Source organism: Poecile atricapillus, chromosome 5 (assembly GCF_030490865.1).
Source record: "Poecile atricapillus isolate bPoeAtr1 chromosome 5, bPoeAtr1.hap1, whole genome shotgun sequence".
Taxonomy (NCBI): domain Eukaryota; kingdom Metazoa; phylum Chordata; class Aves; order Passeriformes; family Paridae; genus Poecile; species Poecile atricapillus.
In genome coordinates, this window is record NC_081253.1 from 586258 (window position 1) to 598139 (window position 11882).

Here is an 11882-nt window from a genome sequence, read left to right on the forward strand (position 1 = left end):
CAGAAGGATTGCAGAGCAGCTCTGTGTTGCCCTGTGGTGCCAGCTCGTGCCAGCCTGCACTGAAGTCCCCACAGCTGGCAGACAGAACCCAGCAGCCTCACCCCGCAGTCCTGGCTGCCCCCTCTCCTGCCTGAGCCCCTGCCAGCCTTTCCTCCCAGAGCTGGCAGTCCCAGGTGTGTGTGGCAATACTTAGTAAAGGTGTATAAAAGGTCTCTACTCAGAAAAACGACTGTTACTTGTTTTTATTCCTTCTGTTTTGATAGCAGGAGCCCTGCTTTCCCCCTTACATCCCAGCCAGAGTTAATTGTGTCCAAGGCTGGCTGCTCTGTGCAGTTGCTGTCCCTCCTGTTTGTCCCGAGGTCCCAGCAAAAGCTGTCACGGGGTGTCCCCTGCTCTGTGGGTGTTCAGGGCTTGCCTGGGTGGCTGCCAGGGCTGGGACACTGCTCTGCCCTGGGCTCACCCGCTGCTCGCCCGTCCTGCTGCACTGCTGACCTGGGACTGAGGGCCAGCAGGGCCAGCAGGGCCAGCAGGGCCAGACAGGGACAGGCAGGGCCAGCAGGGCCAGGCAGGGACAGCGGGGCCAGACAGGGACAGGCAGGGACAGCAGGGACAGACAGGGACAGGCAGGGACAGGCGGGGACAGGCAGGGACAGGCAGGGACAGCAGGGACAGGCAGGGCCAGGCAGGGACAGCAGGGACAGGCAGGGACAGGCAGGGACAGGCAGGGACAGCAGGGACAGCAGGGCCAGCAGGGACAGCAGGGACAGGCAGGGACAGGAAGGGCCAGCAGGGACAGCAGGGACAGGCAGGGACAGGAAGGGACAGGAAGGGCCAGCAGGGACAGCAGGGACAGGCAGGGACAGCAGGGACAGCAGGGACAGGCAGGGACAGGAAGGGACAGGCAGGGACAGCAGGGACAGCAGGGACAGGCAGGGACAGGAAGGGACAGGCAGGGACAGGCAGGGACAGCAGGGACAGCAGGGACAGGCGGGGACAGACAGGGACAGCAGGGACAGTAGGGACAGCAGGGACAGCAGGGACAGGCGGGGACAGCAGGGACAGGCAGGGACAGCAGGGACAGGCAGGGACAGGCAGGGACAGGCAAGGAAAGCAGGGACAGGCAGGGACAGCAGGGACAGGAAGGGACAGCAGGGACAGGCAGGGACAGGAAGGGACAGGCAGGGACAGGCAGGGACAGCAGGGACAGCAGGGACAGGCGGGGACAGACAGGGACAGCAGGGACAGTAGGGACAGCAGGGACAGCAGGGACAGGCGGGGACAGCAGGGACAGGCAGGGACAGCAGGGACAGGCAGGGACAGGCAGGGACAGGCAGGGAAAGCAGGGACAGGCGGGGACAGCAGGGACAGGCAGGGGACAGGTGGGGACAGGCAGGGACAGGCAGGGACAGGCAGGGGACAGGTGGGGACAGGCAGGGACAGACAGGGACAGCAGGGACAGGCAGGGACAGCAGGGACAAGCAGGGACAGGCAGGGACAGCAGGGCCAGGCAGGGACAGGCGGGGACAGGCGGGGACAGGCAGGGACAGGCAGGGACAGCAGGGACAGGCAGGGGACAGGTGGGGACAGGCAGGGACAGACAGGGACAGGCAGGGACAGCAGGGACAAGCAGGGACAGGCAGGGACAGCAGGGCCAGGCAGGGACAGGCGGGGACAGGCGGGGACAGGCAGGGACAGGCAGGGACAGCAGGGACAGGCAGGGGACAGGTGGGGACAGGCAGGGACAGACAGGGACAGGCAGGGACAGCAGGGACAGGCAGGGACAGGCAGGGACAGGCAGGGACAGCAGGGACAGGCAGGGACAGACAGGGGACAGGCAGGGGACAGACAGGGACAGCAGGGACAGGCAGGGACAGGCAGGGCCAGCAGGGACAGGCAGGGACAGGCAGGGACAGCAGGGACAGGCAGGGACAGGCAGGGACAGGCAGGGACAGGCGGGGACAGGCAGGGACAGCAGGGACAGGCAGGGGACAGGCAGGGGACAGGCAGGGGACAGGTGGGGACCGGCAGCTCTGCAGTGACCCCCCAGGCCCAGGGCTGCTTCCTCTGCTGCTCCAGCACATCCCCGAGCAGGAAATCTGAGGCTGCTCAAAGCCATGCTGAAATAATGACAGGTCAGGTAATAGCTGGAGAGAAAAACCAGCCAGAATTCTCAGCCAGAAATCTTCCTCGAGCTCTGGCCATGCAGGGGAGGTGCAGGGCTCTCCCTGGCACCGGGCCTGTCCCAGCTGTGCCACAGCAGCCCTGTCCTGGACACTCTGCAGGGACTGTGCTGTGTGTCCCCAGAGCTGCTGTGCCAGGGGAGTCCTCGTTGCCCACGGAGCCCCGAGCGTGTGCCGAGGGCATTGTCCTGCCCTGGCTCTGCCACACCCGCAGCTCTTGTTTCCCTCTGCAGCTGCAGGCCCTGCACTGACACCATCAGCCAAAGGCCGTGTTATCCTCCCCGTCTTTGCCAGAAGGTGAGTTCAGGGATGCCAGGGATGCCGGGCAAGTCAGGGGATGAGCAGGCTGAGGTCAGGCCAGTGCCCGAGGCAGGCAGGGCTGTAAGGACAGATCCTGGGAGAGCAGCAGCTGCCGGTGAGGATTGTGCTCAGGAATGGAAAAATTCAGCAGATTTCTGTAAGTGCCAAGCCTGGTTGTTAACCGCGGTGTGAGCACAAGGCACAGCGAGGTCCCGGGGCCGTGCTAGGAGGGATTTGTGTAACTCGCACCTCAACCACACATCACGTGGAGCCCCTTCCGCCCTCTCCCTTCCCCGCTGCCGCAGCCCCGGCCGTGCCCGGGGGCCATGGCCCTGCGGCGGCTGCTGCAGCACGGCCCGGGCTCTCCGGACGGCCGGAGGATGCAGCCCTGGGCCCGCAGGCAGGTACGGGCTGTGCGGGGCTCGGGGGAGCTCTGCCGGTGATGCTCGGGCTGCGGAGGGCGGTGCAGGCTGAGCTCCGGTCCCGGCCGAGCTCCCCTGCACTCGCAGAAGGGTTTGTGCGCTCCGGGGGCTCCTTTAAAGCGCCTGTTCCCCAGGCAGGGGTCCCGCTGCCCGCAGCGGTGACAGCAGTGACAGCAGTGACAGCAGTGACACCTCGAGCCGCGGCTGTGGCAGCGTTTCTGGGCGGCTGTGGCGGCTGCCGGGGCTCTCTCTGGCGCTGGGCTTTGTCCCCAGAGCTCACAGGGCAGCACAATCCCCACGGCATCCCCACAGAGCCCTACTGCTCTCGGCTGAGCGGCTCCGGCCCGGCACCGCTTGTCCGGAGTGAAGAAACCTGAACAGAAATGTCTGTGGGACGGGATAATCTGAAAGTACAGGCAGAAAAATCGCCTGCAATGTCTGTGCGCTGAAGGCTTTGCTTTGCTGGGCTGCAGAGGGACACTTAACCCTTTCTGGTGCGTGTGTTCGGGGCAGGGAGGCTGCGGGGAGGGAGCAGCTCCTGGGGCCGGAGCCCTGGTGACAGCCGTGATGTGACAGGGAAAGCTGAGCCAGGGCCGAGGTGACACTGCAGCCACCAGAGCACCCTGGCCCCGGTGCCCCTGGCTAGCAGCCCTCTCATCTCCTCCCACACGGATTGTACACGGCCTCTCTCCTCAACTCGTCCCTTGACAAGTAAATGATGTCCGCGAAGTCGCTGTTTCTGTCGGAGCTCACCACTTTATCCTGCTGGAGCCCCAGACATCAGCTGCATCGACTACAAACACCTCAGTGATAATGGAATTCCTTACTCATGGCTCACTCCTATGGGAAGAATCCGTGTTTAGGAGTGACCTGGCCCTTCCCAGAGAGCTCTCAGGCTCAGGTGTCCGCAGGCTGGAGCAGGAGCCCTGGCTGCTGCCTGGGAGAGGCTGTGCAGACCCCGCAGGGCTCACTGTGTGCACTCCCCTGCCTGCGGCTGCTTTGTGCCTCTCCCGGCAGCCGTTCGGGTTATAAATGCCCACAGATTTCTAGAGGGAAGGGACAAAAGTGAGATGAGCTCTTGGCACATCAGGGATGTGATTTGTCAATTCCAGCATCTGACAGGGGGATTTCACCTGCAGATGCTTTTCCTCCCGGCCGGAAAGTCCAAGGTCTCTTTGGGCCAGGGCAGAGGCTGTGCTGGTGCAAGGTGCTGGTGGGATGCCTCCACTGCTTTTCATTCTTCTCAAAACTGCTGGGTTTATCCGTGTGCCCCAAAGAACCACAAACTACTGATGCCTTTCCTCTCCTGTTTCTAGTCACAGCTCACCTTGGCCAGATCCAGCTCCTTGGACGACTCCTCCAAGCCACAAAGGTATGGTTCTGGAATTCTGGGGTTCTGGGGTTCTGGGGTTCTGGGGTTCTGAGGTTCTGATGTTCTGGGGTTCTGGGGTTCTGGGGTTCTGATGTTCTGGGGTTCTGGAATTCTGGGATTCCGGGGTTCTGGGGTTCTGGGGTTCTGGGATTCTGGAGTTCTGGAATTCTTGGGTTCTGGGGTTCTGGGATTCTGGGGTTCTGGGGTTCTGGGATTCTGGGGTTCTGGGGTTCTGATGTTCTGGGATTCTGGGGTTCTGATGTTCTGGGATTCCGGGGTTCTGGGGTTCTGAGGTTCTGGGGTTCTGAGGTTCTGGGGTTCTGGGATTCTGGGGTTCTGGGGTTCTGATGTTCTGGGGTTCTGGGATTCTGGGGTTCTGGGGTTCTGGAGTCACTGTTCCTGGCTTATTCTGCATGAAAGGTGTGTCCCTGGCATTGTGCCAGCCCAGGTGGGATCAGGGTGTGAGGCACAGAGTGGTACCCAGCACCTGGGAGGTGCAGGTGCAGTTGGGACCTTTGGCTTGAGCAGGGGAAGAGACAGCACCACCGTGGGAGGGACAGGAGGTGACATCCTGTGGGCACAGGGAGAGGTGATGAGGTGACACCCCACGGTGAGGTGACAGCTGCAGGCACAGGGACAGTGAGGTGACACCCCACGGTGAGGTGACAGCTGCAGGCACAGGGACAGTGAGGTGACACCCCACGGTGAGGTGACAGCTGCAGGCACAGGGACAGTGAGGTGACACCCCACGGTGAGGTGACAGCTGCAGGCACAGGGAGGGGTGATGGGGAGGACACCCCTGCTCTGGGTGGAAATGCAGCCCCACCAAGAGCAGCACCCTCCATTCCCATGGAATTCTGTGTGTTCCTCGTGCAGGCACCTCGTTGCTATATTGAAAGAAGATAAAGAGACCTTTGGGTTTGAAATACAGGTAAGACTTAAGTGACAAGTTGATTCATTAAAAATAAAATGTGGTGTGGAGTCTGAAGTGTCATATCCTCAAAATCAGGTTAAGGCAGACCAGAGCAGAGGAAGTGTCTGTCAGAGGCTGTGAAATTTGAAGAGCTTACAGTGCTCAGACAAGCCAGGGGTGTTTCTCTGAGGAGTTTTTCATAACGAAGGTCACAGATGAGAATTTCTGGCCTTCTTATAAGTCAGAGTGTTGAATGTAGGAGAAATCCCATGCATCCAAGCCAGAGTCAATGACAGTGCCTTCTTACATCCATAAGAGAATAATTTTGGGAGAATTGTATATGAGAATATTTTCAAATGACAGAGATCAAAAAACAGTCTTTAAATTACCTTATACTGGCTTTTTGCTACCTCCTTTAATATGCACAGAGAGATATGTGCTTTGGAAGAAGATGTACAATACTGGTATATTTTCCCATAAATACCTGTTAAGCATGACTTCTGGGGCAGGAACTCAATCATATAAGAGGAGCTTCTGTTTGGTGTAGAAGTCAGTAAATCTCCAAGTAGGAGAACCAGAATGTTACCAGGAGCACTGCAGTGGGAGATTTTATGTTTGTGGGGTTTTGTGAGAAAGGTAACTGCTGATCAGCAGGTCTGCAAAAACCCTGGCTATAGTTAAAAATTGCTCCCAGGAGTGAAGGGATGTAGTCTGGGGGCAGGGGGATCTGCCTCAGCAGCAGGGCACGTTCAAAGTGCTTTCTTCTCTCTGCACACAAAAGGAAAAAGTATTTTCTGTGAAATTGGGAAAAGCTCAACTTTGCCCAGTTTGGGTCTGTGACTAATGAGCAGGTCAGCACTCAGCTCGTGAACAGAGGAGAGCTTTCAGAAGGGAGGATAATTGAGTCAATTATTGGCCTTTTGTGTAAATTGTCAGGGCAGATTTTCATTATATGTGGCATTCTGATTAAAAATAATTGTTCTTGGCACATTTTCTTCCTGAACATACATTCAGCGTGAGCACTTCATAGAAAGTCCGGGCTGCAGAAAGGCAGCATCTGTCAGCTCCTGAGGGTGTTCAGAAGCTGTAGTTGCATCATTATGAGATAAATTTAGGCAAAGCAGAATAAGATGATGTGAAACTTCAGGTTTCCATCTGCAGGGAGCTCATGCTTCACTCGTCACTCTCAGTTTAAGCACGAATTTTGCTGCTGGTCCAAGGCTGGAATCACTGCACTGGGGGGATTTGTCCAGATGAGCTCTTCCCCAGCCTCCACCCCTTTGTTCCACACTGGCTGAGAACTCTGGGGCTGCAGTGTGAGCTCTGTCTGGGTTAGAAGTGGCGGTTGCAGGTTTCCAGGAAGCAGATGTGGTATTTGCACGTCACCAGAAAACGTTTCCTCTGTCGCAGGATCCGGACAGGCTGCGGCACCGGCTTTTGCATTTTTCTAAATTCATGCCAGCACCCATAACCACATGAGAGATTGAGAGTAATTAGAGTTACTTAACGTTTAGTTAAATGTGTAAGTCAAGAATAAAAAGCACTTTGAGCAGTGTGGGGATGTGTGTGGATGACGAGTTTCAGAGGCCAGAAGAGCAAAAGTTAATTTAAACCCTCTGTCTTTTCAGCTCCCATGCAAACCGAGCTGTCTCCACACAGCATTCCCAATGAATAAGAGTCAATCCCTTGAAAAGCCCCAGTCCCATCCTGCCACATTCCCCTGGGAACATGAGACATCTTTCCAGAAAGCCATTCCCACCCCTGCTGACATATTCTTGGCTGAAGTTAGTTTTAAACACTGAATAACCAGCTTGCTTTAAAACTAGGTTTGTTTGTTTTCCCCAAACCCAGTGTCCAGGCACCTGTCAGCTGTCTACTGTTTTCTGCTATAAAAATGCATTTTTTATTGTTGGGTTACAGCATTTTGATCTCCCTTGCATGTAATGGACTCTGCTCATCACAGCCTTCTCATTGCAGAAGTGCTGAATTTTAGATGTCTTTCATGGCTCCAGGATGGGTAACTGTGTCCCTTTGGCATTAACAGACTATCAGGTTTCCACACCAAGATGATTTCTCCCTGGAGGTGTGCACTTGTGTCTGCAGAATCCAAGAGGAAAGCCCTGCCCATCTCTCTGGCCTTCAGGCTGGTAACTATCCGTGGCTTTTCCTGACCTGGGGGGCCTGATCCTCCTTTCCTGTGCCTGCTGCAGTGTCTGTGGAGCAGGGGAAGGTGAGCACGGGCTGCTGATGCTCGCTCTGTGTCTCTGACAGGTGACATCCTCACCAGCATCAACGGCGTCAGCACCGAGGGCTTTGGTCACAAGCAAATCGTGGACTTGATAAAGTCCTCAGGGAACTATCTGAGGTGGGTGTCTGTCCTTCAGGTGGGGTTTGGCCTGATATCCTCTCCCACCTGTGGCAGATCTCACTGCCCCACAGCCCTGCACTGCCTGAGACACCGAAATCCCAAGGGCTGGGCTGGGGAGAGCCTCTGCTCCAGGGCCAGCATCCCCCGTTCCCACAGGTTAGAGACCATCAACGGGGCCTTGTTCCTGAGGAAAATGGAGCTGGAGAGCAGGCTGCAGGCTCTCAAGGTAACTGCTGAGGGACTTGTCCCACTGTCAAATGGAGATGTGTGTTCACTGCTGCTGGGGGCAGGGGGTGTCCATGGGACGGGGGCCTGCCAAGGGCTGACACCTGGGGGTTCCCTGCTGCCAGCAGCCCAGCCCTGGCCCCTCTGGTGTTATTTTCAGAAACCAGGAATAGAGAAGAAATGTGGTCCCATCCCAGGACTGCCCAGGGGAGCTCAGGCTGTGGTTTGGGTGCAGGAATGTCCAGCTGCACAGAGCTGGGCCGGAGGGGATTTGGGGTTTTGAATCAAGCCTGAGGTGGTTTATTTTCCCCCAAGAGCTGACCTGCAGCAGAGCTGTTGGATGCCTTGTGCCCCTGGGGCTCTCAGGATTGCCAGGTGGAGCTGCCAGCGCAGGCAGGGCTGGCTGTGAGGTTGGGAGCAGGAGTGGGGTGCCTGCTCCTGCTGGCTGCTGCAGGGTGGGCAGGGCTGCAGAGAGCTCTGGCATTGCCCCAGCTGGCTGCAGGTGGGCTCTGTGCTCTGCAGCTCTCAGCCTGCTCCTTTCCCAAATGGGATGTGGCCAGAGCACCCTCGGGTGAGAGGGAATCCTGTTGTCTGGAAGGCATTTCCTAAACTCTGGGAAAATTGTCTGAGTAAAAGCGGGACACACGAGTGTTCCCTGACCTGCACTTTTACAGACTGGTTTCTTTCCGAGTGCTTTGTGCTTCCCCGAGTGACAGAGCTGTTCCTTGTCCCCGTAGCAGGTGCTGCAGCAGCGGTGGGGAGAGCTGCGGGTGCTGCTGTCCCGGGAGCGGCTCCTGCTGCACGGTACGAGCCCCCAGGCAGCAATTCTGCAACCGCAGTGCCTTCTGCATCCTCTGCAACCCCACTGCCTTCCTTCTGCATCCTCTGCAACCCCACTGCCTTCCTTCTGCCTCCTCTGCAACCCCACTGCCTTCCTTCTGCATCCTCTGCAACCCCACTGCCTTCCTTCTGCCTCCTCTGCAACCCCACTGCCTTCCTTCTGCATCCTCTGCAACCCCACTGCCTTCTGCCTCCTCTGCAACCCCACTGCCTTCTGCCTCCTCTGCAACCCCACTGCCTTCCTTCTGCATCCTCTGCAACCCCAGTGCCTTCTGCATCCTCTGCAACCCCATTGCCTTCCTTCTGCCTCCTCTGCAACCCCATTGCCTTCTGCACCCTCTGCAACCCCACTGCCTTCCTTCTGCATCCTCTGCAACCCCAGTGCCTTCTGCATCCTCTGCAACCCCACTGCCTTCCTTCTGCCTCCTCTGCAACCCCACTGCCTCCTGCACCCTCTGCAACCCCACTGCCTTCCTTCTGCATCCTCTGCAACCCCAGTGCCTTCCTTCTGCCTCCTCTGCCCTCCCCGGCCTGGGTTTGTCCCGAGGGTAATGTAATGAACCGGTGCTGCTGCTCGAGCAGCGCACACGGGGCTCTCAGTCTGTCCCGGGGTGTGAGTTTGTGTGGGTGGGGAATTGTTTTCCATTCTCGTTCTGGTCTTAGCTGGGTTGGTTTTTCATGGGCTGCCCCGGGGCAGGGCGCAGGGAGCACCTCCCAAAGCAGGAGCAGCTCCCAAAGCAGGAGCAGTTCCCAAAGCAGGAGCAGTTCCCACATGGGATGGAGCAGTTCCCACATGGGATGGAGCAGTTCCCACATGGGATGGAGCAGTTCCCAAAGCAGGAGCAGTTCCTAAAGCAGGAGCAGTTCCCAAAGCAGGAGCAGCTCCCAAAGCAGGAGCAGCTCCCAAAGCAGGAGCAGTTCCCAAAGCAGGAGCAGTTCCCAAAGCAGGAGGAGTTCCCACATGGGATGGAGCAGTTCCCACATGGGATGGAGCAGTTCCCACATGGGATGGAGCAGTTCCCACATGGGATGGAGCAGTTCCCAAAGCAGGAGCAGTTCCTAAAGCAGGAGCAGTTCCCAAAGCAGGAGCAGCTCCCAAAGCAGGAGCAGCTCCCAAAGCAGGAGCAGTTCCCAAAGCAGGAGCAGTTCCCAAAGCAGGAGGAGTTCCCACATGGGATGGAGCAGTTCCCACATGGGATGGAGCAGTTCCCACATGGGATGGAGCAGTTCCCACATGGGATGGAGCAGTTCCCAAAGCAGGAGCAGTTCCTAAAGCAGGAGCAGTTCCCAAAGCAGGAGCAGCTCCCAAAGCAGGAGCAGCTCCCAAAGCAGGAGCAGTTCCCAAAGCAGGAGCAGTTCCCAAAGCAGGAGGAGTTCCCACATGGGATGGAGCAGTTCCCACATGGGATGGGGCAGTTCCCACATGGGATGGGGCAGTTCCCACACGGGATGGAGCAGTTCCTAAAGCAGGAGCAGTTCCCACATGGGATGGAGCAGTTCCCACATGGGATGGAGCAGTTCCCACATGGGATGGAGCAGTTCCCACATGGGATGGAGCAGTTCCTAAAGCAGGAGCAGTTCCCACATGGGATGGAGCAGTTCCCACATGGGATGGAGCAGTTCCTAAAGCAGGAGCAGTTCCCACATGGGATGGAGCAGTTCCCACATGGGATGGGGCAGTTCCCACATGGGATGGGGCAGTTCCCACATGGGATGGGGCAGTTCCTAAAGCAGGAGCAGTTCCCACATGGGATGGGGCAGCTCCCACATGGAATGGGGCAGTTCCCACATGGGATGGAGCAGTTCCCACATGGGATGGAGCAGTTCCCATATGGGATGGGGCAGTTCCCACATGGGATGGGGCAGCTCCTGTGCTGAGGATGAGCTCCTGGCTGTGCCCCTAACGCCGCTCTCGGGCTCCTGTCCCAGGGGAGGAGACTGACAGCGCTCTGCTGGGTGAGCTGGAGCCGGGGGAGCCCAGCAGCTCCCCGGGACCCTTCTTCCCAGCCAAGCCCCGCTTCTCCAGCGAGAGCAGCTCCCGCAGCCGCCTGAGCTCCATGACGGTGGGCAGCCAGGACAGCTTCCAGCAGATGTGCGATGATTGTGGGTCCGGGAGCAGGAGCCGGCAGTCCAGCACGGATGAGGACTGTGTGTTCCCCGGGGATGCGGCCGGAGCTGCCGGCAGGAGCTCCCTGCGCAGGAACCGCAGCATCAGCCTGGCCAGCAGCGGCTCCGCGGCCCCGCTCCGGCTCGGCAGCAGCAGCTCCAGCAGCTTCGGGACCCTCCCGAGGAAGAGCAGGAGAGCCAGCGTTCGCAAGCATCTTCTGAAATTCATCCCAGGCTTCCAGCGGGCAGTAGAAGAGGAGGAGAGCCGGGTGTGACGCCCCCCGTGTCCCCCGGGGCACGCCCCAGACCACAGCACTGATGAGGCTCACACGCCTCGGGGCTTTTAATTATTTTCATTTTTAATCAGAGCACGCTGCGGACCTCCTCATTAACGTGAAAATGAGCGACTCCAAAATGTGAAGAACCTTTGCAGAACTTCCTCGGCGAACTTTACTGTTAATAACAGTTTTTAATTGAATGCGAAATTGATAGCTATTTATTTCCTGTTACCGGAGTCAGTGTTTTCCAAAGGTCTTTAATAAAACGAGAGCTTCTGCTGAAGCCAGTTGCAGAGTCCCTGAGGAGGAGGATGGAGCGAAGGGCAGGGCAGGCAGGGGTGCTCTGGAGTGGCAGCTCTGCATCCTCTGTACCAAGCGTGGTAAGCCGGTGCTGGCTTGAGCTGCAGCCTCTGCCAGGGGCTGATGCTCGTGTCTCACCGAGCTGCCTCATTCCAGGGGATCTGGAGTGGGAAGGGCCCTCCTGAGCCTGCACATGTCCCCACTCTGCAGAGCCCGTGCTGGGGAGCACAGTGGTGCCTGTGACACTGCCCCAGCCAGCTCGGTGTGTCCGGCAGATTTGACCTCTCTAAGGCAGGAGAGGAAAAGGGTGGAGGCTTGTCCTGCAGGAGCCCCAGGAGTGCTCTGCACTGGCAGCTTGGTGACGTTCAGGGCTCCCCTGGGGGGCTGTGCTGGGGACCCTGGCCAGCAGTGCCCGGTCCTTGGTCCCACTGCTCCAGCTCTCCACCCCTGCTCCCATTTCTCCAGAGGCACAGGCTTCGAGCACTTCACATCAGAGCATCTGGGAAGTGGGCTTCAATAACCATGGGCACAGATGTGCAGAAAAAGAGAATTTTGCTCCCTCTCAGTCCAAACAGGCT

The 11882-nt window shown here is 58.2% G+C and overlaps 1 protein-coding gene across 2 annotated transcripts; it reads left to right on the forward strand.

The window, feature by feature from the left end:
* The first annotated feature begins 2765 nt into the window (after window positions 1-2765).
* CYTIP (cytohesin 1 interacting protein) lies at window positions 2766-11279 on the forward strand. 2 transcript variants are annotated; one of them, XM_058840578.1, is made up of 8 exons: window positions 2766-2884; window positions 4225-4274; window positions 5151-5205; window positions 7232-7334; window positions 7459-7552; window positions 7712-7781; window positions 8518-8584; window positions 10550-11279. In XM_058840578.1, exons 1-8 carry the CDS (start codon window positions 2807-2809, stop codon window positions 10999-11001), a joined length of 969 nt encoding a protein of 322 aa, XP_058696561.1. In that variant the 5' UTR covers window positions 2766-2806; the 3' UTR covers window positions 11002-11279. The 2 variants fall into 2 exon arrangements, with proteins under 2 accessions (XP_058696561.1, XP_058696562.1); XM_058840579.1 differs by lacking the exon at window positions 2766-2884 and adding an exon at window positions 2991-3803.
* The last annotated feature ends 603 nt before the right edge of the window (window positions 11280-11882 follow it).